At 40.4% G+C, this 27,922-nt stretch overlaps 1 protein-coding gene across 5 annotated transcripts; it reads left to right on the top strand.

The window, feature by feature from the left end:
* Window positions 1-127: 127 nt before the first annotated feature.
* Window positions 128-27,911, top strand: LOC115795610 (lysine-specific demethylase 4A-like). 5 transcript variants are annotated; one of them, XM_030751593.1, is made up of 23 exons: window positions 128-298; window positions 4,371-4,515; window positions 4,618-4,793; window positions 4,890-5,004; window positions 5,116-5,309; window positions 5,638-5,687; window positions 5,826-5,929; window positions 6,017-6,154; window positions 6,321-6,547; window positions 8,087-8,253; window positions 8,377-9,038; window positions 9,723-9,830; window positions 10,037-10,145; window positions 10,405-10,580; window positions 10,966-11,179; window positions 11,810-11,889; window positions 15,116-15,171; window positions 17,240-17,348; window positions 18,335-18,526; window positions 25,032-25,202; window positions 25,298-25,417; window positions 26,088-26,180; window positions 26,327-27,911. In XM_030751593.1, exons 2-23 carry the CDS (start codon window positions 4,393-4,395, stop codon window positions 26,462-26,464), a joined length of 3,522 nt encoding a protein of 1,173 aa, XP_030607453.1. In that variant the 5' UTR covers window positions 128-298; window positions 4,371-4,392; the 3' UTR covers window positions 26,465-27,911. The 5 variants fall into 5 exon arrangements, with proteins under 5 accessions (XP_030607453.1, XP_030607452.1, XP_030607455.1 ...); XM_030751592.1 differs by having other exon boundaries at window positions 10,034-10,145; XM_030751595.1 differs by lacking the exon at window positions 9,723-9,830 and having other exon boundaries at window positions 26,327-27,910.
* The last annotated feature ends 11 nt before the right edge of the window (window positions 27,912-27,922 follow it).

Here is a 27,922-nt window from a genome sequence, read left to right as displayed (position 1 = left end):
GTTTTGTCATAATTCACTGTTTATAATACTGTATTTATAAAAGACGTTTTTTAATGTCATATGACGAGGCCTCAGAGTCGCCCTCTTATTGGTTAAGCGTCTCCCATGCGTGTTGTGGTAAACAAAATCGGAGGAGCGTGTACATGCGTAGAGCTGGTAATGGAGGATAGTGGTCTACTCACAGGGGGCTTAGTTAGCAAGCTGTGTTTGCTCTGTTATGTTCCCAGTCGCCGCTTGTATTGATTACGACGGTATCGACAACCCGAGGGACAACTTCTGAGACAATCAAGCAGCGGTGGTAGGTGTACGCTTGTCGAGCTGTCTTCCTTGCGCTATGTTAACTTCTCAACTCACGGTGCTAATCTATGAAGGCGATGCTAGCTTTACCGGGTGCAGTCTATTTCCTGACAAAAACATCATTGACTTGGCAAGTGATAGTTTCACTTTTAGTGTAGTCTGTGTAGCTCTACCCAAACAGCCGCTCCAGACGATGCTTTTGAGAATACTCTGATGTATTTTTATATACTTGTGACCTTAGTACTCAAGCTATCTCAATGCAAGTTCGCGAACAGGACACTATACGAATTCGCTGGATAGAGTGTATACTAGCTTTGGTGGGAATTGTAATACAGATAATAGTCTCGGCCCGTGTCCGTGTTAATATGAACTAAGCTTAGCTTAGGTTAGACCAGGATAGGTTAGACTAGATTAGTTAACACTAGCCTTGTTGAGATTGCTGCCCTTCACTTTAGACTTGAGGTTTAGTCATAAAGTTCACTTTCATTGCCGTGTCTTAGTTTGTAGTGTTGCGGACGTGACCGGAGCTAAATCGCACTTAAACACCAGAGCTACGGTATCACACTAGCTAATGCTAAAATTATGTGCCGTTGCCTGATTTGGACCCTATTTGTTTAGCAAGTTTGAGCAAATATTTGTTTGGTCGGCTTCAACAGCGAGACTGAATTAAAGAGACTGTTAAATGGCCGCAGATTTTCGGGGGCGGTGAGAGCCTTTCACAGCGCTTTACTACCTAGCTTGTCTCACCCGATAATGTAATGTTAATATTTATAGCTTTGCAAGTGCGGAACAGACAACAAGGAGATTTAAGTACACATTATATAAGGTTGTGTTTTCTGTACGAGACAGCAGGAGCGTTTAATTCAGCGGCAGGGATGCATGGCGACAGGGTTGCGCCCACTACAGGAAGTGTTAAGCATTGAGATGCTATGACAACCCTGTCGGAAACCGCTACTATTTTATACAACAATATTTTACGACTGCTTATCGCAACATGGAATTTTATTCAAGTCGCAACAGTCACTACTAATTTCTTTACATTTTCCTTTCAAGGAGCCAGACTTGTAATTTTTAAAGTGGTCTTGAGCAGTAGGTCTTTCTGAAGGTCTTTCAAAGTTGGCTGCTTTTTCTCTCATTTTCAGTTCAACCCTTGTACCTATTTTCAGAGTAATTTTTTTTAATGAAGTCAATCATTTGTTCCCATTTCTTTAGTTGAATCTATGAAAAATGCCAAAGATAGCACAGATTGACAGGCAGAATACAGTATTTTCACACCAACAAAGTGATTCTCAAAGAGCTAGTTTATCTACAGCAGATGAACAGTATGTGGAAGTCAGGTCTTTAATAAATAGGAACAAATTCAGCGACGACCTGACTCCGGTTAGGTTAACTTGCATACATGGAATAGTTATTTCTGGATCAAATGATGATTTATGTGACTAAAACAAATTACTTAGAACTTAATTATTCCTTACAAAAAAAAAAAAAAACTTTTAATTAACATAAAAGCCACATTTGACTAGAAAACAAATGAAAATTGAGTAAAAAAAAAAAAAAACTGATCAATTGACCAGTGTCTACTTTATATCACCTAAAAGGTCCGTTGTTGTTTCACTACCAAAACTCACTGCAACACAACATTCCTCAGAAAATAAAGCAGTATCAATATATCACCTGAGAGGTTTATTTACGTAGCAGCTTGTCTGTGTAGATTCTCAGTTATCCAGGTCATAGTAGTCTCTGGAGCTTGAAAAAGGCGACTGGACTTCTTTTTGTTTCTTGAAGACGTTTCACCTCTCATCCGAAAGGCTTCTTCAGTTCTCAACCAAATGGTGGAGAGACCCAGGTATTTAAACCCCTGTGGGCGTAGTCCCCTGGAGGTGGTTATGACCCTCTATTGATCATGGGCTTGAACACATGTGCCCAGGTGTGAAGGGGGCGTGGGTCATATTTAATACATATTTAATGCATATTTAATGCTTACAGTGCTGTCCTGAGCTCCCTTCCCAGACGTCTCAACCCCCATTCACACCTTTGTTCCAGTGACCTCAATAGGCCACAGGAAACAATGGAGCGGAGTCCTAAATTGGTTTCAACTGAAACCACTGATTAAATATGACCCACGCCCCCTTCACACCTGGGCACATGTGTTCAAGCACATGATCAATAGAGGGTCATAACCACCTCCAGGGGACTACGCCCACAGGGGTTTAAATACCTGGGTCTCTCCACCATTTGGTTGAGAACTGAAGAAGCCTTTCGGATGAGAGGTGAAACGTCTTCAAGAAACAAAAAGAAGTCCAGTCGCCTTTTTCAAGCTCCAGAGACTACGTAGCAGCTTATTATCACCTTGTCCTTATTTATTCCCAAACTGCAATCACGGATTTTTCAGCAGATCAGACCTGTGACCCTCCCATTTATGGACAGCTGGTAAGAGCAGGCTAATCAGAAAGCTTTTATTGTCGTCAAACACAGGTGCCTGATGAAACTGTGACAGCTGCCGCTGTTCAGTGCATTACAAACATGAAGAAAGATAAATGTATAAATATAATAAATAAAAATAAATACAAGGATATGTAATACAAGAATATATGTGTATGTGGAAATGTAGATTTATGTGTATAATGAGTAAATGTGTGTGAATGTGTGGAACAGTACAAGAATATGAAAATAAGAGAAAAACTGCATTTACATAGCAAAAGTGTATTTACATAGGGAGGATACCTGTTAATAAATACCTATTATTATTATTATTATTATTATTATTATTATTATTATTATTATTATAATAATAATAATAATAATAATAATAATAATAATAATAATAATAATGAATGCAATTTGTACTGCACACAGGTTTAAAGTATTGCCGATATTGCAGGTGGCATTGCACTCACAAAATATTGCTATTACATGTCTATTACAAAGTAGACAGCTGGTTATAAGCTAACATTATGCCAGCTAATGTTAGGCTCGAATATCCTAAAAATCCCACTTTCCCCCTGATAAAAAGTTTGATTACATTCTCACATCATATGAGAGTTTATCTGCTAAGTGTCCGAGTCGTGCACAAAATTAGATCCACCTCGAAGAAAGTTTCAGGAACCCGGGCTAACAGCGGCCAGATCAGCAGTTCTTACTAAACAGTAGCAGTTACTGACAGAAATCCTGTAAATCTTCAACAACTCACGTCAGTATCGCTGTCATCAGACCGAAGTTAGCTTTGACTCATCAACTTGTTTCGGACTCTTCACAAAGTTTTACAGCCTCCTCCAGAGTAAACAGATCTTACAGTCTGCACTCCCTGGATAAACACCAGCCCGAGCCTTTGAGGGGACTTGGGAGAAAAAACTTAACATGTCAGTTTTTATTGCTAATTTATTTATAAATGTTTATTATTAAAATATCGCAAAAATATAGTGTGTACAAAAACTTTTTTGTACACAACAGTAGTAGAAACACGCCGGCCGGCCACGGCCATTATGCAGAAATGCAAGGTGGGGTATGGGGTATACGGGGTTAAAACACAGACAGGACTCAACAGTTGTTCTGGAGTGATGAATCCAAATTTGAAAATTTTGGTTCAAATCATCAATATGTATGGAGGAGGTCAGGAACGAAGAACAGTGAGTGTCTGCAACTATTTCTGAAACATGGTGGAGACTTGGGCATGGTTTGGGACTACAGTGATCCCTCACCTGTCGGGGTTACGTTCCAGAGACGCCCGTGACAGGTGAAAATCCGCCAAGTAGAGGCGTTATGTCTCTTTTATTATTTATATATATTTTAAGGCTTTATAAACCCTTCCCACACTCTTATAAACACTTCACATGCTCGTAAACACTTTGTACATTCTTAAACCTACGTAATTTTAACAACATATAAAATTCTATATGGGTACTCACCAGTGAAGTATACTACATCTTGAATGATGAAGATGATGAATTATGTAGCTGTGAAGTAGTTCACATCTGTGTTGGTTAGGGTACTGTACTGTGCAAAGACTTTTGCACAGTACAATATTTTACTTTTATATCACATTACAACATAATTTTGTCATTTTCAATGTGCAGGAGCTGCCGTTGAGTTCTGGAAATGGCGTCAGAAGGTTCCAAGGGGATCATGACCTTTTATCCCACTGCTGAGGAATTCAAGAATTTCAGGCGCTATGTTGCATATATGGAGTCTAAGGGAGCACATAAAGCAGGCCTGGCTAAAGTAAGTATTAACATGTGATGTCACTTAAGCCATTATTTGATACGCTTTTGCAATCATTTGCTGGTAAATAGAATAGCTAATTGTCCTATGTCTTTTTCCAAGATTGTCCCACCAAAGGAGTGGAAGCCTAGGCATTCTTACGACGACATAGATGACTTGGTGATACCTGCACCCATTCAGCAGGTTGTGACAGGTGTGTCAGGCCTTTTCACTCAGTACAACATACAGAGGAGAGCCATGACGGTGAGAGAGTTTCGCAAGGTTGCCAACAGCAACAGGTGAGGTTCTGTTGTCTGGAGTTTAATACTATCATATAGAGTCTTTTCATGCTGAAAATCCATGTATAGTGTTGATAATAATAAACTGTTTTATAGGTACTGCAGTCCAAATTATGATAACTTTGAGGAGCTGGAAAGGAAGTACTGGAAGAATGTGACCTTTAATGCTCCTTTATACGGGGCGGATGTTAATGGAACCCTGTATGATCCGGTAAGTTAATATTACTTGATCTGTTACATGTGCTGGTAACATCACTGATCATATAGATCTGGTTGTTAAGTATCATCATTTAATCTTTATTTCTTTTCTGTCCTCTGCTAGGATGTCAAAGAGTGGAATATTTGCCATCTGGACACCATTTTGGATACTGTGGAGCATGACAACGGCATCACTATTGAGGGTGTTAATACACCCTACTTGTACTTTGGCATGTGGAAGACCACCTTTCCATGGCACACAGAGGACATGGACCTCTATAGCATTAATTATTTGCACTTTGGAGAGCCTAAATCGTGGTAAAAATACATACTAATGAGTTTCTGTATAAGAACACACAGTGGTTTTGATAGTGGTTTCCTGTGGTGGTGGTAGTGCAGTTGGGGATGAGTTATGTCACATGTTGGTGTTGATCTCTTTTACATGTCAGAGAGACATTTTATCCCTAAAATGTTAAAGTTGTGGGCAGAAGAGGCAGAAAAAATAATTAAATTAAGTGTGTGTACAGTGTTTTTTAAAAAATAAACAAAAACATTCAGTTTAACTCGTTCATATAAGCCAGGTTGAAAAGATCTGAAGCAAATGGATAAATGCACAAAATCATTTTCGCTATTTGACTGTCTACAGGTATAGCATTCCTCCAGAGCACGGGAAAAGATTTGAGCGTCTGGCTCAAGGTAGGAGGGTAGCGGAATATTTTCTGTAGCTATGCAGCATATAACTATATAATAATATATTATGGTCATTGAATACTGTATTACTGTAATACTGTAATAGTCACATTTCAGTGCAAATTGTATCTTTTTTCCTTCTAGGCTTCTTTCCCAATAGTGCTCAGAATTGTGATGCCTTTTTAAGACACAAGATGACTCTGATCTCTCCTTTTGTACTGAAGAAATACAGCATTCCATTTGAAAGGGTAACTTTTTAGATTTTATTTTCTTTACAGCCACAACACAAGCTAAATGTATGAACTGCACTCATTGTTTTACTATCTCTTCCTAAGATTACTCAGGAGGCCGGGGAGTTCATGATAACTTTCCCCTATTCCTATCATGCTGGTTTCAACCATGGCTTCAACTGTGCAGAGTCCACCAACTTTGCCACGGAGAGGTGGATTGAGTATGGCAAGCAGGCAGTTCTGGTGAGGAGAACCATTCACAGCACGGGAAAGCTAGTTTTATTTTCATCTGAGTGCAAAGAAATAAGACTTTCTTGTCATCAGCTACGTGTTATAAATGAACATGCAACATAATTTCTGTAACTGCTCATTTTAAACCACAGTCCATGTATGCATCTCTCCCTTTTAGTGCTCATGCCGTAGAGACATGGTGAAGATTTCCATGGATGTCTTTGTGAGAAAATACCAGCCAGATCGCTATGAACAGTGGCTGGAAGGGCGAGACCTGGTGCCCATTGACCATTCACGACCCACTCCAGAAGCTAAGGAGTTCTTGGACGAGTCCTTTAATGACCTCACCAGCAGCAGTAACTCCAGCTCCATCAAGAGCTGTGGAGAGGATGGACAGTGGAAAAGGTGGGCCATTTACTTCACAAATCTCCTAGTAAAAATTAATGTTGCTACATTTATGCAGAAGTGGCAGCGGCATTATGTTTTGGGGTTGCTTGTTCTTCCCATTCTTTTAAAGTGATTCAAATGATTCAACTTTGGTAGGTCAACTGTGAACTGCATGTTCATGGGTTTGGCATGTGGTGGCTTTTACAGAAGGAACAGTAGAGATACCCAGATACCACACAGGAAATAAACATCCTGCATTCAGAACGTTACAAGCATGCATGAAGGTATCAGAAGTATTTATTCTGCATTAAAAATAATCCCCACCTGTGTTTAACTGTTACATATATTTTAAAGTTTGAGTTAATTTTAAATGCTTTATCAGGCCGAGTGGTATTTAAAGTTTATATTATGCATGAAATTAAGATGGGTATATCACATGTGCTGCTATACAAGTGGCCCAGCATACACTGTAAAATCTGCTGTATAAGAGCAAAAACAACTCCTCCTGCTGCTTCTTCTGCTTCTGCTGGCTGGTCCCATTACAGGGGTCACCACAGCAGATCATCTGCCTCCATCTTTCAATAGCATCCTCCTCTATCACACCAGCATTGTGCATGTCCTCCTTCACTACATCCACGAATCTTCTTTGTGGTCTTCCTTTTTTCATTTTGCCTGGCAGCTCCATCTTCATCATCCTTTGTCCAGTATGTCCACTCTCCCTCCTGTGCACATGTCCAAACCATCTCCGCTTTGCCTCTCTAACTTTGTCTCCAAACTGCTCCACCTGAGCTGTCCCTCTGATGTACTAATTTCTAATCCTGTCTTTGTGATAAATAATTAAATAAGTTAAATCATAAGCATGCTTTTTGCATTTTTTTTCATGGTGTGAATTTAAGGATGGACCACGTGTTAATAGTTTGCATTGTTTCAGTATATTAGAGCTTTAAATGGAGCACATTATGGTGCAAGGCAGCAACTTCTAGTGAGGTATTCCTGCAAATGACAGTCAGTGCTGCTATTGGACAGGTAAACCAGTAGAATTTGTTGTCACAAGTCAACAGTATCAGTTGCATATAATTGATCATTAAGGTACTTTTACTAATACACCTCTGTGAACCATTTTTACCTTAAACCTTTATATTTGTCAGAAGTAGGTCTGAGTTTGGAGCAGCATGGTGGTGCAGTAGTTTCTGAATTCAGCCAGGGCCTTTCATGTAAAGGCACAGGGAAAATGTGCAAATTGTGTGTATTCGGGTTTTCTGAGAGTGATTTGGGTTCTTTCTGCGTGAATGTGAAGGTGAAAGTCTGTGGTAGCTGAGTGGTGGATTGACACATACTCAGGGTGTATCCTCCTGCCTTATGACTGCTGTGGTAATCATACTGCAACATGTGATACAATTGGGTGTTTTTTTAAATTTTGGGTATACATTTATTTTAATGTTGTTTAGAATACATCTTTGCATTCCTTCACATTAATTTTTTGGAAGAACATTAAGGAAACTGTGCACATCTGGAATAGGAATTAACATGTTCCATATCTGTTTGGTTAAATCTCAGCTCTAAACAAAGGATAGAGACCAAAAGACACCGGGTGTGTCTGGAAGTGCCCGAAGAGGTTGTCCCTCAGGTTGAAGATGAGGACGATGCGGAGCGGTATGGAAAGCGTCCTAGGCTGAGTCTTATACCTCCACGGGCTATCGTACAAGATGGCAAGAGAAATAAAGGTATTAACATCTCATCTTACTGGTTTCCTGTACGGCAGTCAAGACTGCAATAGCAAAAACTGCTTGGTGGTGAATGAGAACCAAGTGTAGTAAAATTTTTTATTTTTCTGTTTTACTTTCCAGGCCCACCGAAGTTGGTTGTCACACCAACCAAGCTCACGTTAATGGATCCATTTCTCAGAGGCTTGTCCCAGAGTAAAGGTGATAGTAGTTGTCTTCATTATACCAAGACACGTGCACCTGCGATCTCACCTGAGTCCAGGTCTAGAAACGGCCATGTGTCAGTTTCAGCATCCCCTATGTGGACAGAAGATGGGACTCAACCTACCCGCAAAATGGGTGTTGCCAGCCTGCTGTTCCACAGGACTCTGAGTCCTAAAGACATTCTTCAGGTGCAGAGCTACACTCTAGAGACGCAGCGGCAACCCACCACACAGCTACATGTGCACAGCTACGCCAGAGAGCACCAGCCACGCCATCTCCAGCACAAAACCTTAACACCAGTTCCATCTTCATCTCAAGCACCAAGCTGTGAGGAAATGAAGCCACGGCCTGAATCTGAAATCACGTTTACCAAAGTAGCACAAAATGAACCAGAAGCACAGAATCCTGTGGTGCCGGAACAAGAGGAAAACAAACCCAAAATGTCCGTGCCCGTCAAAGCTCAGGCTGAAGTGGAGAAGCCTGAAGTTGAGCCCATAAGGAAGCCTGCTTCCCCACCGATTCAAACGCAGCCGCAAGATTTGGACAAAGTGGAGACTGAGTCTCCCAAGAACAAGAGAAAGGTTTGACTTTTTTACTTTTTCATATTGAAGAAAAATGAAAATAATCACATTGTGTACAGTGTACGGTACATCTCTGTCCAGGTCCCAGCACATTAGTCACAGCAGCTTTTAACCACATCCCTGCTTTGTAGTACTGAGGCCTGTTTCTAAAAAGCAGGTTTGAGAAACTCTGAACCTAACTCCGATCTCTGAGTAGACTAACCACAGCATGAGAAATAATGATTCATTGATTAGTGGTAATGTGTGGAGCCTGCCATACATTCTTATTTTAAAGTGATTTATAGCAGCAACAATCCACCCCACAACTACTGGATCATCACTGTCACAGTGTCATAAATATTTTGTTTGGAGTTGAAGTTAAATCCAGGGCAGCAAGCACTCTATCTGTTCTCATATGGTTAAACACTAATTTTGGCTAACAAACTAATATCCCAAAGGGAATTCTCTCAACTCAGAGGGAACAAAACCAGTTTTCAGTAAAAGCATTTGGATTGTTACTGTGCATGTAGGTCACAGCAGCAGGACTTCTTGGTTGCTCTGTACTGATTCGTCTCTCCATGCATGATGATTGCACACTAATCTCTATGAACTTAGCAGCCTTTTATGATCTCTCTAGTTGGGGTATGGAATTTTATGAGACAATGAGATGTATATTCCATGTAATTCATGCTGTTTAAACTACAGAGTAACCAATCCCCCCTTGTGGATAATGGCATTATCATCCTGAAAGACACCATTCCTGTCAGGAAACCAGTGTGTGATGAGCTGAGGGTGATTCCTCGGAATCATCATGTAAGTAGTTACTATGTGGGACCAGAAGTTCAGAGGCCTGGTCAGATCAGATTTTTTATCTGGCAAAGTGTGCATATCGGTACAGAGCTCCCAATATGCCTCATTATAGGGAGACTTCACAGCAAGTTATATTGATGTGTTTGTTACAACAGATACAGTATCTTTCTTTCAAGTCATATCTTGCTATACACTTGTTTCTCCAGCAGGTGTCAGAAGAGCAGTCATACTGCAAGCCTGTGAAAAACCAGCAGCAACCACAGCTGTGTAAGCTGCCTCGCCATCACCCTCTGTTCAGAGAGGTGCACAGTGATGAGGGTATGCAAAATTTTAGGTCCTCTGTGTAATTGTGTAGTTTGTAGTTTACCGAGCACTGTGTTTACCACAATAACTTTAGGGGTTTTTTTTCTATTCCTTTTTCTTCTAGATCTGCTAAGTCAGTATTTCTGTCCTCATAAAGGCTTAGGAGCCTCATGTTTTTGTTTTATCCTGTCACCTTGTGTTCCTAAACATTAACACTTTCATTTTCTTCTTCCTTCATGCCACACCTCTGCCTATCCTATCAACACATCTGTAGATGTGTATATAGATGTGCAGGTCATCCAAGAAGAGAAGGAGGAGTGGGCAAAGCCTCTAACCCAGTTATGGCAGTGCCTGCCCTTTAACCCCGATGCAGAGAGGGAATATAACAAACACATGGGCCAGCAGGCCCCCTATTGCTCCATCTGCCTGCTCTTCTACACTCACCATCAGGTAGGAACTAAAGTAACATTTAGTTGTTTGTCTTGTTACTGTTGTTTTATATCAATATTCTGTGAATAAAGTTATTTATACATATATTTGTGGTTAGTAACCCTTGAAGTGGATGTTTTGAAGCATCACCAGAATATGGTGCTATTGACTGTCATATTAGAAAGAGCAACTATGTATTTGCAAATATAATAAATTTTTTAGACGCATTAAGGTACTCCTTTAAATAACCATTGTTAGTATAGTTTCTAAATGAAACAAATATGTTTCACACAGGTATCTTAATATAGTTCTTCATGTTGCTGCAAAAGACCAGATCTGTCAGATTTTTATAAAAAGGGGGAAAAAATGATGCTAACAGACCTTTAAACTTTTGTTTATCCTGAAGTCCGAGTCCAATAATGGGAGTTCCAGCTTGACTCTGGTGAATCATCCAGGGGGCCATCAGTGGTCCAAACCCCTCATCCCTGAAATGTGTTTCAACACCCAATCCAGCAAGATGAGTGACAGCGGGGAGGGACAGCTGTCTAACCCTTACGTAGCAGACGATGGAACCAGCCGCCTGGTCAGCTGTTCTCAGTGCTGTGTCCGTGTACATGCAAGTAAGCCCTTTTCTCTGTTTTCTTCTGTTAAAACGTAGGTAGAAATGAGGAATTATTAAATAAAATATGACTTTATATATATATATATATATATATATATATATATATATATATATATATATATATATATATATATATATATATATATATAATATAATCTCCTGTTGTTAAGGAAATATTCTCCTGTTGTTAAGGAAACTGGCACTGTGTTTTTTGTTTGTTTGTTTTAAGCCATTGCAATAAACATTCATAATTCAAGCACATAAACGGATTATAGATGAATACACAGACACCCCTCTGACACTTAAAATGATTCAGCCAGTATGTCTGGCAGCTGTTGCACAAAGTCTCATGAATGGTTTTGCTGAATGATGTGCTGTAGTTTTATTTGCTATACAGAGAATATAAAAGGGGAATAATGAAAGTGAAAAATTTGATGCTATCAGTGATCCTTGGTTTTGGTTTCTATATACTTTCTATACTGCTGACAGTTAATGATTTAGGAATATTTTGCTTAGAAAAGCAAAATAAGGATAAGCAAAAAGTTGACTTTTAGCATCCTTTTTAAGCTCTGAGCTGTCTAAAAAAATCTGTGAGTATTGAATGTGTTTATTTCTGGTCCTGTTTCAGGTTGCTATGGCATTTCTGGGGATGATGCTGAGCTTGATGATTGGCTGTGTGCCCGCTGTGAGGCTGATGCCGTCACTGAGGTCAGTTAATGAAGACGTCTTCTTCTTTAACAAGTTAACATAAGTCTCATCCGTTTCCAGAACGTGTACAGATCGATTATTCTATGATGCCTGTATGTCCCTAGTCTATAGCCCTGTTTGCTTATAAACTTATATCTAAATGCACACTTCACATGTAAAATATACGTAGTCCAAATCACATCACATCCATTATTGTTTGCTTGTGTACGATTATTATGTTACAGTAAAATCAAGCTTTTAGCAGCGTAGAGTGCAACTTGTAAATGGCTCAGAAATGGAAGGCGCCGAACAGAAAACTGTATTTTAGTACATGAACACCAAGTACGTATGTCTTTGACTGGTAAAGGTGTAAGAGATAAGGTAGCAAGAATGCAAGGCTGCTGTGTTCTAGTCCAAGAATAAGAAGGTGCTGTTGGGAATGAGCATAACAGGTCTGCATTCTCTGATTTTTGTTTTTGTTTTTTTTGTCCCTTCAACTTTGCAGTTTTGCTGTGGCCTCTGAGCATACGATCAAAGCTAATGATACTGTAGCCACATTTACTTTATGGAGGTGGATTTCTGATTACAGCTGGTCCAGAAACACCTGAATTTAAATCAGAAGGTAGCATGAAAGGTCACATTCTCAGAGGAACAGTCAGTGGTGCTGTTTTCCAGTAACTAGAATGACTTAACTCTTAAATCTAAGAGATAAACTTCTATTGTGAAGTTTTTCTATTGAAGTTGAAATGATCTGCAGCTACTGCAACTAAAAGTCTTTTGGCAGTTTTGTGAATGTCAAGATGATAGACTGTGTTTTTATTCATTTGTTTTTTCTACATTTCCTTTGTTGTTTGAAGTGTATCAATCATAAGTGTTTGCACTCTGATGCTGATTCTTTCTCAGTTAGCACATTTTTTTAAACCACGACACGCAGTCTAAAGCACAGCAGTCCACGTCAGCACCAAAGAGCTGGTATGTTGTTTGTTGAACAAACAGAACCGACGGCAGCCACCACGCTGAAATAAAGTCTGTATGACGTTGCTTCCTCTCTGCTGAGATAGTGATAGTGCCTCCTTCTTCTGTGTGCCATTGTGTGGAGAATTTGTTTTTCCCACCTTCTTTATTTTTAAAAGTTATCTCAAAATTTCCTCTGCTCCCAGTATTCCCAACAGCTCAGAACAATAGTGAAATGTTTCTGGGAATTGGTCTGAAAATAGTCTAAACCCTTCTGAGCACTAGTGGGCAGTGCTCCACTGTAGAGTTCATTTAAAGGACATGTTACACAATTTTCTCTCTTTTTTTTTTTTTTTTTTTTCTTTTTTTTTTGGTGTGTGTGTGTGTGTGTGTGTATGTGTGTGGAGGTTTTCAATTTTAGTTTGAGGTCCTAATTTAAATATGCAATAGGTGAAATAATAGGTTTTAATACTTAATTTTGTAGAATTATTGCAGCAGATGCCCTTGTGATGTTTTTTGGTGAGCCTTGAGGATAACTTAATCTGCTCTCAGGCTGTTCCTGTCAAGCTGTTAACTACTACTGCTACCCCCACCCCACCCCACCCCATTTATGTTATGTATCTATTTTGTACCGATTCTGTCCAGATCGCTGCTTTTGAGGGTTTCCTGCAAAATAATGTATAGATGTTGAAGTAACAAAGTTGAGTTGCTGTATAGAAGGCAAATAAAAACAACATGCAGCCATTTTAAAACATATTCATGGGAAATCCCGTGGGAGCACACTCACTCCTGTGACTGCAGTCGTCCTGTATCGGCTACATTTTTGAGATCCTAAAAACAAAACTAAGAGGAGGTGCAGAAGCTTAGTTTTCTCTCAGGTAACATGTCAGTGATTCTTTACTGAATGTGTTTGCAGCTGTTTGTTCATTGGTGACACTCTGTGTTTTATTTATTTACAGTGTTGTTCTCCAGTTTGTTTTTTCCCCGTTGTAGCTGGTGCGTGTTGGGTTTGTGAGAAATAAACATAACACAACATAAACATAATAGGCTAGAGCTTAATCTTCATGTAGCTGATATGCATATGCAAATGTTGAAACAATAGTTTATCTCCAGTTTACACTAGAAATGAAATACAGTTGAACATAAGGTATCTAAATGTGCAGCTTTGGTGTGATAAGATAAAGGAATCAGAAAACTTTGTCTGTTGTGAGGCAGTGTAAATTTGTCTTAAACCTTTAAAACAGCAAAACATTGTTTTTAAAAAAAGAAAATCATGTAAAATTTCATTATGAGTTGATAATAATGTTAAATAGCTGAAATGAATGATATTGGTCCTGGCTGCAGGGCCCCTGTAGTGGCCACATAATGGGGAAGAGCTGAAATGAGCTGTGCAGCGGGTGTGAAGTCATGTATGATGGTGCTGAATTTGTGGCTGACTGCTTGAGTGGAGATCTGATGACTGTGGGGTGCCAGTTTATTTTGTTTGCCTGTTTGGTGACCTGTGACAGTTTTTATTTGTTATTAACAGAAATAAAGGTGTACTAGGACATGAATTTGTGAGAACTGGCACAATGAGTGATTTATAGACAACTGTTATAAATATTTTTGCTTACATTAAAAACTCCGCTGAGTTTTCTCGGCAGAAAGAGGCACTGCTGGGCCTTTTTTGTTTACACGATGCACACAAAAGGACAGCGTGCCTAAAGGCGTCTGCCTGCTCCGCCACCTGCCCTTTGATCTCCGGGGTGTGGGCCACATCATTGGGCGTCACCTTCCCACAGCAGCACAGCTCTTTGGTTTTTGAGCTCTCATCGATGAGAGGAATGAGTGAGTCCACTTGTTGACGATATGCTGCTAAGCTGAGCCGCATATTTGAGGAGTGTCATATTATCCATATTGCAGGTTATATTGTTTGTGTAAATAGAGAATAAAATGGGAGGTAAAACACAACCCTGTGGGGCCCCTATGTTCAGAACAGTCTTAGTGGATTTATTATTGTTGCAGTCTGGAATGCAGGAAACCTCTGATCCATTTAGCCAGTGCTGTTTGGTGAGACAGTTCCGGAGTGTTTATGTTGACTGTGTTGAGAGCAGAGGAGACTTCCATATATAAAATCCTAGTACACGGATGAAGGTGATCCACGTTTGTAGTTTCAGTGTCCAGTGTTAGGCAGGCATCTTCAACCCTGCGTTTAGCTTTATAAGCAAACTGGAGTGGGTCCACTTACGTCACACCCCAGAATTGATATTTAAAACTATGCATGTTTTGTTTTTGTTTGTTTGTTTTCTTCTAGGACTGCTGCCTGTGTTCCCTGAGAGGTGGAGCTTTACAGAGAGCCAACAATGACAAGTAGGTCCAAGAGTGCTGCTATTCTAAACTGAATTTTTTTTTTTTTTTTTTCCCCTTTACACACAGTAATAATGCAATAGGTCAAAATTGGGGCCCTGCTGTTTTTTAAGGAAGTTGAAGTGCACTTCTTTTTAACATTGTGGGAATTTCAGCCAGTAGTATATAGAAAACACTATTGCTCTGCTGCTTGCTTTCAGTTGCTCCTGGGTCAGAGTCATGACCTTTTTAAATTAGTAAGGAAAAAGTACTGAATGGAATGAAGGTTGACAAAGTTACTCAGGCAAATTAAGTCTCACATCCTGGTAAACAACAGATTGCTGCCCATTTTTACCTTCCACTCTCCTTGACTGAAGTAATTTTGCCTCGGAAATCCATCTCAGCCATTAGACCTTCAAACTAAATGCACAATGTGGATGGTTGTTGCAAACAGATATCTGTGGTTAGTTTAGCTCTCAGTTTTGAGCATCTTAAGCTTAATGTCCAACTACACTATACTGCAAAAAGTATTCACTCATCCATCCAAATCACTGAATTCAGGTGTTCCAGTCACTTCAGTGTATAAACTAAGCCCCTGGGCATACAGACTGCTTCTACTAACATCTGTGAAAGAATCTCTCAGGAGCTCAGTGAATTCCAGAATGGTACTGTGATAGGATGCCACCTGTACAACAAGTCATCATGAAATTTCCTTGCTACTAAATATTCCACAGTCAGCTTTTAGTGGTATTATAACAAAGTGGAAGCGACTGGGAACGGCAGCAACTCAGCCAGGAAGTGGTAGGCCTGGTAAATCACAGAGTGGGGTCAGCAGATGCTGAGGTGCATAATGCACAGAGGTCACCAACTTTCTGCAGAGTTAATCACTACAGACCTCCAAACTTCATGTGGCCTTCAGATTAGCTCAAGAACAGTGTGTAGAGAGCTTCGTGGAATGGGTTTCTATGGCTGAGCAACCGCCTCCAAGCCTTACACCACCGAGCACAATGCAAAGTGTCAGATGCAGTGGTGTAAAGCTTGGTGGTGGGGGGGATTATGGTGTGGGGCCGTCTTTCAGGAGTTGGCGCTTGGATTAGTTCTAGTGAGAGGAACTCTAAATGCTTCAGCATACCAAGACACTTTGGACAATTTCATGCTCCCAACTTTGTGGGAACAGTTTGGGGATGGCCCCTTCCTGTTTCAACATGACTGCACACACTAGTGCACAAATCAAGGTCCTTAAAGACATGGATGTGTGAGTTTGGTGTGGAAGAACTTGACCGGCCTGCACAGAGTCCTGACCTCAACCTGATAGAACACCTTTGGGATGTATTAGAGTGGAGACTGTGAGCCAGGCTTTCTTCATCAGTGTCTGACTTCATAAATGCGCATCTTGAAGAATGGTCAAAAATTTCCATAAACACGCCTAAACCTTGTGGAAAGCCTTCCCAGAAGAGGTGAAGCTGTTATAGCTGCAAAGGCCGACATCATATTAAACCCTTTGGATTAAGAATGGGATGTGACTCAGGTTCATATGCGTGTGAAGGCAGATGAGCGAATACAATGTAGTGTATCTTAGATGTTACATTCTGATAAACAGATAATATCTAGAGCTGCAGTGTATGAATGTAAACAGTGCAAACAATGTTCCACTGAGAGAAATTAAGACTTCAGGTAAAGGAAATAAGGACCTGAGTTCAGATTATGTTGGTCAGATCCTGTTTGAGGGTAAAGAATTATCATTGTGCTGTAGTTCAAATAACGTTTTCACACAAAAATATTTTCTTTTTGTCAAACATGGGTAATTTTATTCTAAAGGCATCTTGGGTTTGAGTAAATTTGGGAACTAGTTTATCTTTAGTCATTGCTTATTTTGTAAACACAACCAGTTCCTAAATGTTAGGGTAAGGGAGTTAGGGTCAACTTAAAAAATGTACATTTTTTAACTGTTTAATATTGAACATGCAGACATGACATTCATTCCTAATGCTACATGGGGTTGTTTTTGCTGAACACAACTTTCCTAGAAACGCTGCACCCTGGACAGTGTGCTGTTTGTGTAGAATCCAGTTCATGTTTGCCTTTCACACAGGTGGGTTCATGTACTGTGTGCCATAACTGTGCTGGAAGCTCGCTTTGTCAACATCACTGAGCGGAGCCCTATTGACATCTCTGCCATCCCACTGCCACGTTTCAGATTGGTAAGTCAGTACAGCCGTGAACTCTAACTCCCATATGACTGCAGTGACTCATGTAACATCACTTGTTTTGTAACGTTGTGGGTAAAGGTAACTCCTGTCAATGTGGTGTGTCTCTGTTCTCAAATGACACCGTAGCTGCCCTGAAACTTTGCAGTTGTCTCTATTTTTTAATTTTCTGTATTCCTTTTTTGTTAGTATGGATGTGAACTGTCATTTCTCTTGTTGATTTCTGTCTTTCTCTTATCAAGAGTCAGTTGTGTTTTCTCACTTCCAAGCACGTTTCAGCCACACACAGTTGGGATTCTAGTAAACGGATGGTATCACTGTGTGGTTTTCATGTGTTTCATTAGACAAACTAGTGTGGGGCCTGTTCAGCTGTCCTCACACTTTCACTTCCTGTTCTTGTGTATTTCTAAAACTAAAGCGGCCACTTGACTGTTCAATGGAAATGTGACATTCTTGCAACATTCAATTTAACGAATGGCCCCCCCCCACCCCACACACGCATACATACACACACCCACACCCATATTTTTTGTCTCCCATCAGCTTACCGAAGCTTCAAAATGTGAAAGGTTCACAGTACTGTTATCTTGTACTTTGTATGGGATATGAGCAATGTGATGGAAATGATGCAGGAATTAAGCTACAATAGTTGGCCTTGCCACCATTGTTACAGGTCTGTATCTCAAAGGAACTTTTGTCAAAGGATCTACTTTTACATGTATTAAAAAAGACACATGATGTCACCGATTGTCAAAGGGAAGTTGTGTCATTTCCCTTTGCATGCCCGCATTCCAGTTTGTATTTGAAGCTGCCTTCTATAATACTTATTTGACTTCCCTCCTCTTATCCACCCTACTTGGCTGGGTTTTTTTTTTTGTCCTTCTTCCTTTGTCTTGTTTTTCCTTTAGATTAGCATGCCACTCACAGTGAGACACTTAATTTCACCACCTTAATCAACTCTTTTGTCTTTGCTCTGGTAGAAATGTGTGTACTGCAGGAAACGGATAAAGAGGGAAGTGAAAGGCTGCTGCGTCCAGTGCTCCCATGGGCGTTGCTCCACAGCGTTTCACCCCACCTGCGCTCAGGCAGCTGGTGTCCTCATGCACCCTGATGACTGGCCATTTATTGTTTTCATCACCTGCCACAGACACAGAGCACCAGCAATACCTGAGGTAACCTAGTAGAATCACAGTCAGGCCAGTAGTAAATTCTGAAGGCATTGTCCTGTGAAGCTGTGTTTACATTTTGAGGCAGATCACTAGTGAAAAGAAACAAACTAGCCAAATTATACAAACTTGGATCTATAGAAAATTCAGCATTCGATCAATGCAAAATTGTTTATCCCAGAGATGAGACATTTTCAGTTCCTCAGTGTTATACAGAAATGTTACTTCCACCTTCTCAGCAGGGTTTAAAGTGGGCCGGATTGATCCAGAATGGCTTTCCAGCACCTTCATTTCATGAGCAGTTAAATCTGATAGGCAGGTTAAAGCATGGTGTCAAATGACCTCATTCTTCTTGTGCTTCCAGCTGATGGTATAGAGATGTTTGGTCACTAAAAAGCAAATACCGACACTCCATGGTCCACTTACACCTTCAACACAGCCTTTTTCCTTCTCATGCCCGTGATGCATTCAAGGTGCAAATGTAAAGTTACGGTACTCCGGCATCTAGCTAGCGCTACAGAAGCTCACATATAAACAGAGTAAAATTTATTTATTTTTTTTTAAAGTAGCAGGTAAAAAATGTTAATGTGTAACACTGAGAGATGAGGAAATGTAAGAAAGACAGGATGGGGAGGAAGATGAGAGGTTATTTTCACAGGTAAGGACTGCTCAGCAAGTGAAATTTGAATAAACTGGAAATTTAAATCCTATTCAATTCAATTCAATTCAATTTTATTTATATAGGGCCAAATCACAACAAACTGTCGCCTCAAGGTGCTTTGTATTGTGGGTAAAGACCCTACAATAATACAGAGAAAACCCAACAGTCAAAACGACCCCCTATGAGCAAGCACTTGGCGACAGTGGAAAGGAAAAACTCCCTTTTAACAGGAAGAAACCTCCAGCAGAACCAGGCTCAGGGAGGGGCAGTCATCTGCCGCGACCGGTTGGGCTGAGGGGAGAGAAAGACATGCTGTGGAAGAGAGCCAGAGATTAATATCAATTAATGATTAAATGCAGAGTGGAGTATAAACAAAGTAAATAAGGTGAATGAGAAACAGTGCATTATGTGAACCCCCCAGCAGACTAGGCCTATAGCAGCATAACTAAGGGATGGTTCAGGGTCACCTGATCCAGCCCTAACTATAAGCTTTATCATAAAGGAAAGTTTTAAGCCTAATCTTAAAAATAGAGAGGGTGTCTGTCTCCCGAATCCAAGCTGGAAGCTGGTTCCACAGAAGAGGCGCCTGAAAGCTGAAGGCTCTGCCTCCCATTCTACTCTTAAGTGTCCTAGGAACCACAAGTAAGCCAGCAGTCTGAGAGCGAAGTGCTCTGTTGGGGTGATATGGTACTATGAGGTCTTTGAGATAAGATGGTGCCTGATTATTCAAGACCTTGTATATGAGGAGAAGGATTTTAAATTCTATTCTAGATTTAACAGGGAGCCAATGAAGTGAAGCCAATATGGGAGAAATCTGCTCTCTCTTTCTAGTCCCTGTCAGTACTCTAGCTGCAGCATTTTGGATCAGCTGAAGGCTTTTCAGGGCGCTTTTAGGACAGCCTGATAATAATGAATTACAATAGTCCACCCTAGAAGTAATAAATACATGAATTAGCTTTTCAGCATCACTCTGAGAAAGGATGTTTCTAATTTTAGAAATATTGCGCAAATGCAAAAAAGCGGTCCTGCATATTTGTTTAATATGTGCATTGAAGGACATATCCTGGTCAAAAATGACTCCAAGATTTCTCACAGTGTTACTGGAGGCCAAAGTAATGCCATCCAGAGTAAGTATCTGGTTAGACAACATGTTTCTAAGATTTGTGGGGCAGAGTACAAGAATTTCAGTTTTATCTGAATTTAGAAGCAGGAAATTAGAGGTCATCCAGGCCTTAATATCTTTAAGACATTCCTGCAGTTTAACTAATTGATGTGTGTCATCTGGCTTCATTGATAGGTAAAGCTGAGTATCATCTGCATAACAATGAAAATTGATGCAGTGCTTTCTAATAATACTGCCTAAGGGAAGCATGTATAATGTACACTGTAAATAAAATTGGTCCTAGCACAGAACCCTGTGGAACTCCATAATTAACCTTAGTGTGTGAAGAAGACTCCCCATTTACATGAACAAATTGGAGTCTATGAGATAAATATGATTCAAACCACTGCAGTGCAGTACCTTTAATACCTATAGCAAGCTCTAATCTCTGTAATAAAATGTTATGGTCAGCAGTATCAAAAGCTGCACTGAGGTCCAACAGGACAAGTACAGAGATGAGTCCACTGTCAGAGGCTCTAAGAAGATCATTGGTAACCTTCACTAATGCTGTTTCTGTACTGTGATGAATTCTGAAACCTGACTGAAACTCTTCAAATAAACCGTTCCTCTGCAGATGATCAGTTAGCTGTTTTACAACTACTCTTTCAAGAATCTTTGAGAGAAAAGGAAGGTTGGAGATTGGCCTATAATTAGCTAAGACAGCTGGGTCAGTGATGGCTTTTTAAGCAGAGGTTTAATTACAGCCACCTTGAAGGTCTGTGGTACATAGCCAACTAATAAAGACTGTTGATCATTTTTAAGATTGAAGCATCAATAATTGGAAAGACTTCTTTGAACAGTCTAGTAGGAATGGGATCTAACAAACATGTTGCTGGTTTGGAGGAAGTAACTATTGAAGTTAACTCTGAAAGATCAACTGGAGCAAAAGAGTCTAAACAAATACCAGCAGTGCTGAAAGCAGCCGAACATGAAGAATAATCTTTGAGATGGTTATGAATAATTTTTTCTCTAATGTCTAAAATTTTATTTGTAAAGAAATCCATGAAGTCACTACTAGTTAACGTGAAAGGAATACTCTGCTCTACAGAGCTCTGACTCTTTGTCAGCCTGGCTACAGTGCTGAAAAGAAACCTGGGGTTTTTCTTATTTTCTTCAATTAATGATGAATAGTAAGATGTCCTAGCTTTACGGAGGGCTTTTTTATAGAGCAACAAACTCTTTTTCCAGGCTAAATGAGCATCTTCTAATTTAGTGAGACGCCATTCCCTCTCCAGCTTTCGGGTTATCTGCTTTAAGCTGTGCGTTTGTGAATTATACCACGGAGTCAAGCACTTCTGATTTGAAGCTTTCCTTTTCAGAGGAGCCACAGTATCCAAAGTTATACGCAGTGAGGATGTAAAACTATTGACGAGATAATCGACCTCACTGGGAGCAGAGTTTAGGTAGCTGCTCTGCACTGTGTTGGCACTGAAGAGCATAACAATGAAGGAATTAGATCCTTAAACTTAGTTACAGCACTTTCAGAAAGACTTCTACTGTAATAAAACTTATTCCCCACTGCTGTGTAATCCATTAAAGTAAATGTAAATGTTACTAAGAAATGATCAGACAGGAGGGGGCTTTCAGGGAATACTGTTAAGTCTTCAGTTTCTATGCCATATGTCAGGACAAGATCCAGAGTATGATTAAAGTGGTGGGTGGGCTCCTTTACATTTTGAGAGAAGCCAATTGAATCTAACAATAGATTAAATGCAGTGTTGAGGCTGTCATTCTCAGCATCTACATGGATGTTAAAATCACCCACTATAATTATTTTATCTGAACTGAGCACTAAATCAGATAAAAAGTCTGAGAAATCAGACAGAAACTCTGCGTAAGGACCAGGTGGACGATAGATAATAACAAATAAAACAGGTTTTTGATTTTCCCAATTAGGATGGACAAGACTAAGAGTCAGGCTTTCAAAAGAATGAAAACTTTGTCTGGGTCTTTGATTAATTAATAAGCTGGAATTGAAGATTGCAGCTAATCCTCCTCCTCGACCTGTGCTTCGAGCATTCTGACAGTTACTGTGACTCGGGGGTGTTGATTCATTTAAACTAACATATTCATCCTGCTGTAACCAGGTTTCTGTAAGGCAGAATAAATCAATACGTTGATCAATTATTAAATCATTTACTAATAGGGACTTGGAAGAGAGAGACCTAATGTTTAACAATCCACATTTAATTGTTTTATTCTTTGGTGCAGTTGATGAAGCTGTATTTATTGTTTTTGAATTTTTATGCTTAAATAGCTTTTTGCTGATTTTAGCTTTGGTTTTTTTATGCTTAAATAGCTTTTTGCTGATTTTAGCTTTGGTTTTTGGTGGTCTGGGAGCAGGCACCGACTCTATGGGGATGGGGTTTTGGGGGGATGGCAGGAGGAGAGAAGCTGCAGAGAGGCGTGTAAGACTGCAAGTCTGCTTCCTGGTCTCAACCCTGGGTAGTCAGTTTTTAGGAGGGTTAATAAATTTGGCCAGATTTCTAGAAATGAGAGCTGCTCCATCCAAAGTGGGATGGATGCCGTCTCTCCTAACAAGACCAGGTTTTCCCCAGAAACTTTGCCAATTATCTATGAAGCCCACGTCATTTTTTGGACGCCACTCAGACAGCCAGCGATTCAAGGAGAACATGCGGCTAAACATGTCGCTCCTGGTCTGATTGGGGAGGGGCCCAGAGAAAACTACAGAGTCCGACATCGTTATTGCAAAGTTACACACCGAGTCAATATTAATTTTAGTGACCTCCGATTGGCGTAACCGGGTGTCATTACTGCCGACGTGAATAACGATCTTACCAAATCTACGATTAGCCTTAGCCAGCAGTTTCAAATTTCCATGAATGTCGCCTGCTCTGGCCCCTGGAAGACATTTGACTATGGTCGCCGGTGTCTCTAGCTTCACGTTTCTCAAAACAGAGTCGCCAATAACTAGTTTGTTCCTCGGCGGGTGTGTCGCCGAGTGGAAAAAAACGGTTAGAGACGTGAACAGGTTGGTGGTGTACCCGGGGCTTCTGCTTAGGACTACGCTTCCTCCTCACCGTCACCCAGCCGGCCTGTTTTCCCTGCTGCTCGGGATCTGCTGGGGGGGAGCTAACGGCGGCTAAGCTACCATGGTCCGCACCCGCTACAGGGGCCTGGCTAGATGCAGGATTTTCCAGGGTGCGGAGCCGAGTCTCCAATTCAGAAAGCCTGGCCTCCAGAGCTACAAACAGACTACATTTATTACAAGTACCGTTACTGCTAAAGGAGGCCGAGGAGTAACTAAACATGTGACACCCAGAGCAGGAAAGTGCAGGAGAGACAGGAGAAGAAGCCATGCTGGTAGTGAGTCGGCTAAGGGCTAAGCTACTAGCTGAGCTAAGCTAGCGAATTTCTAAAAACAAATAAAGTGAGTAATGTGAATACAGGTGATTCAGCAAAGAGTATGCTATTTAAAGTAGGTGAAGATTACACTAAAATATGTTATTATCCAGATAAATCGAGTTATACAGATATAACAGCTAACAGACAGCAAAACACTGTGCTCCGAAACAGGAAGTGATACAATACCGCAGTGAGAGCCAACACCCAGTGACAGCGCCACCACCCAATGTCCTACTCGTCACATCCTAACTTAGTTTAGTTTTTAAATTGGGCAGCAGATCTGTACATGATGTGAGTCTGAATTAAGTGTTTGTGAAATGGCCTGTGAAACTAACTTTAATATACTAGTTTTTTTGCTATTCAAAGGTAAAAATATGTGCTAGGCAAGTCAAGCTAATGATGCTGATTAGATTCGCACACTGAGTTCTACCTTTCCTACTGGCTTCATGTTGTCTAAGGGGTTGGAAATCAGCGATATCTCGCTAATTTAGTTCGGCTAAATCCACAAAGAGCATTAAATATCAGAGTAGCAGCACAGGTCAGCTGATCGCAGCCTGTACACAAAGAAGAAAACAACTTTAGCTCTCAATAAAAATTATGTGACTTTTTAAAAGTAATCCTTTACCCCAGCTGCACCGCTACATCTGATCTTAGGGTTCCCCCACCTGCCAAATTGTACTTAAACCTCCAGTTTTCAGAGTTTGGTCGCTGAGCCATGGGCTATGGTTCATGTGTTGGATGAGGCTGTGCACTGATTGCCGGGTTGGTGGTTCAGTCTCCAGCCCTTCCTGTCCACACAAACAAATGCAGTAATTTATAATCAGCTTCACCATGAACCGTTACTCCCCCTGCTCAGTAGATGCTGTTTACACTGCTGTCAAGAACTGCGTTGTGTTTTTGTAGCATTTAAAATGGGGGGTATCTCCTTGCATAACTTCCTGTTATGTTTAACAGGAAGTTACATAAACTCATCTTTCATAATACTGTTACAGAGTTATAGAGACAGGGTGCTTTTAGAAAATGAAGACAACCTGCTTTGCCTCACATCGTAGCTTCCAGCACAGGTTTAATCAGCCGTGCAGCCCCATAACGGCTGGAAAACCTCCACAGGGATTTCTACTTTTGCACATTAAAGCTTTCTCTCTTCCCCAGTTAGTGAATTAAAGACTTGCTGTAACGATTTCCTTATTATTGTTGTGACTGCTAATTCTTGTTTCTGAGTTATCTTTATTGGACCACAGCCACTGTTTTACCTTTTTTATGTATCAGAGCTGTGGAGAAAAATAAACTTTGAAGAGTTATGCTCAATGTGTTCCCTACAGCGCAACAAAGCGTCAATGCAGGAGTTGGCAGTGGGCCAGAAGGTGATCTGTAAATACAAGAATGGCCGTTACTACCAGAGCGAATTGATGGAGCTGACCACGGCCACGTTTTACGAAGTGGTGTTTGACGATGGCTCGTTCAGCGACAACCTCTTCCCTGAGGATATTGAGGTTAATGAAACAAACCGATAGTTCTGATTTTCCTTTTCTTAAACTCTCATCTCCAACATGGCCTGAGTTCAATATGTGTTTTAATGTGTTTGCAGAGCCGGGACTGCGTCCGCCTCGGCCCCCCCGCCAAAGGCGATGCCGTTCAAGTTCGGTGGACAGATGGGCTGATATATGGAGCCAAGTTTGTAGCTTCCCACTCCATCCCCATGTACATGGTAAACATGCACCTGTTTGTCTCTCTTTCTGTCTGATCTTGATGTTTAAACTCAGTTTGATCAGCCTTCATCAGCACGTGTTGGGTTATGATGACTGTAAAATCTGGGTGGTCCAGTTTAAACAGATGGTTGCTGACCAGTTTGTGATACTTTAAAATGACGGGGTTTTGTTTAGTCAGCCTCACGGAGCCATTATGTGTTTATGGAGCATCAGTCTGTTAATTCTCATGACTGTAGTATGTTTTGAATATCTTGAGAGAATTTATTTGCACATAGATGAAATGAATATGGTGAAGTATATTGTAACCTCATAAATAATTTTTTTTTAAATATAACAAAATAATTCATGTGGTCATGATGACAAGTGATGGCATTTTATATTCAAGAGAGAAGTGAACCTCACTGTTAAATCACTCAGGAGCACAGAGGCAGATTGTTGTCAAATACTGAACTGGTGACATTTAATCTTTGGTACCTGTTCAGTACATAGTATATTGGGTGTGAAGTGCAGCTTCACTGGACCATGGAGGAATTCATCTGCAAGTTGGGGATTTTACTCTAGTTATGAAGACATTTAGTATATGACACAACAGCATGCAATACAGTATGAAGAGAATATTCAAATACGCTCTAATTTAAGCACTTACTGCCTGCTCGTGTGTGTATTTAGGTGGAGTTTGAGGATGGCTCACAAGTCACTGCCAAGCGAGAAGACATCTACGCTCTAGATGAGGATCTGCCCAAACGAGTCAAGTCGAGAATGGTGAGCTTAAATTTCATGCAGATCATCGCATTGTTTTTATTTCCATTTCACACTGAGACCCACCTTCTTTGGAGTTGCGGTTGTATGTTGGTGTCACATCCGTAGAACCAAACAGTAACTTCTACGTCTTACGTTGGGTTTTTCAGTCGGTGGCGTCAGACATGCGTTTCGAGCTCTTCGCGCAGAACGACGTAAAGCAGAACACCAAAAGGCAGCGGGTCATCAACTCCCGATACAGAGAGGACTACATCGAGCCCGTCATCTATAGAGCCATCATGGAGTGACAGCAGTTTGTTTCTAACGCTTTCCGACACCGAGCTCAAGTCAACTCTCGGACTTGTTTTTGTCTGTGGCTACTGCTTAAAGGATTGACCACCCCTCCTGTTCTTCCACGGCCTGTTGGGCTCCATATTTATAAACTACGGCTGGGACTTTAACCGACTCTTGTGTGCATTGAATAATCTTCTTAGTCATTCATGTCCCATCGCAATCTGCTGATTGCTTTGTTCCCCCATTTCATTAGGTTTTTTTTTTCCTCTCAGGAAGAAGCCATTGATGAATTATTAAATGTGAAAAAGGTTGAATAAGATATTTTCTCTGTTCTTTGGCACATCGATTAGCAGCTGTTGACTAAAGAACTTCACGTGGTATACAGAGGAAATCTCAATTAAATGACAATTCACTGACTCAGTCGGATGTTTTCTTAATATTTTCACAATATTTTGCCATGAAGAAACTCGTGATAGAGTTTTTATTGTCTGTTTGTTGCTGATGCAGACACACTGTAGCCGTTGAGTCACCAATTTGATTTATCAAGAGCTGCGTTAAATCACAAACCCCAAAGAATCGAAATTATCTCGAAGTCATGGTTTTAACAGATCTTTAGGTTAATGTTTTCATTACATTTTGTGGTTGAGAAATATGAGTATGTAGCTCACCCATACATAGTGGTGTCATTGTGCATCTACTGTGAAGACTGAGGACTTTGGACGTGTTTTCACAGGCCCAAGCCTTACATTTCAAAGGGCCTGGAATACTTTGGTTTCTCTTGGTTTATTCTAACTATTGTAATTAATGTTATTATTGTACTTTATTTATGCAAGTGCATCAAGTTTGAAAACAAAGCTATTTTTGTCATGTCCTTTTCACAATCTGTAGAAAACCTCAGATGTATTTATATTTATTATATTGACAGATTTCAGACATGCTGTTTAAGCTTTGAGGCTTGTTTGTCCTCTGCAGCGAATGGGAGGTAAAAAATTATTATAGCTATAGTTCCTCAAATAGCTTATTGTTATCTTTCTGCGGAGCTTTTTTGTTTGTTTGTTTGTTTTTTAGACTTGTTGCCTCAACTAAGTGGAGATTTTGTGTTTCTGATAAATGCTAGCTTTAGAGATCGTAGTTTCAGATGATAGTTTGATCCCCGATAAAACAAGAATCAGATCAGTTTTGGATTTGATCAGGTTTTCTTGCACGTGCGGTCCCTTGAACCTGCTTTAAGGCAGACCTGTGCAGAGAATTACAGGATGACCTTTACAGACACCTTTTAGCTGTGATCATGGCTACTGTTTGTCTGTCGGGTTTCCTTTGGGTCTGTCTCCACAGCAGCACTAAGTCTGTACACTCTTTGTAAACACCAACTGTTTGAGTAAAGTTTGGGCTAAGAAAAAAGAACCTTGTGTAACTTATTTTCTCTACAACAGCCTGGTATTTAGTGTCTAGCCTCCAACAGCCTCTGGTAG

This window comes from Archocentrus centrarchus, chromosome 17 (genome assembly GCF_007364275.1).
Source record: "Archocentrus centrarchus isolate MPI-CPG fArcCen1 chromosome 17, fArcCen1, whole genome shotgun sequence".
Classification (NCBI taxonomy): Eukaryota; Metazoa; Chordata; class Actinopteri; order Cichliformes; family Cichlidae; genus Archocentrus; species Archocentrus centrarchus.
The sequence above is the reverse complement of the archived record's forward strand: the minus strand, read 5'-3'. Positions and strand labels throughout refer to the sequence as shown.

What these genes read in the sequence shown, in the direction of transcription:
- LOC115795610 (XM_030751592.1), top strand. Translation starts at nt 4,393, where the DNA reads ATGGCGTCAGAAGGTTCCAAGGGGATCATGACCTTTTATCCCACTGCT. An exon ending in ATAAAGCAGGCCTGGCTAAA is followed by an intron (nt 4,516 to 4,617) that starts GTAAGTATTAAC and finishes TCTTTTTCCAAG; the next exon opens with ATTGTCCCACCAAAGGAGTG. An exon ending in AGAGGTGCACAGTGATGAGG is followed by an intron (nt 10,146 to 10,404) that starts GTATGCAAAATT and finishes ACACATCTGTAG; the next exon opens with ATGTGTATATAGATGTGCAG.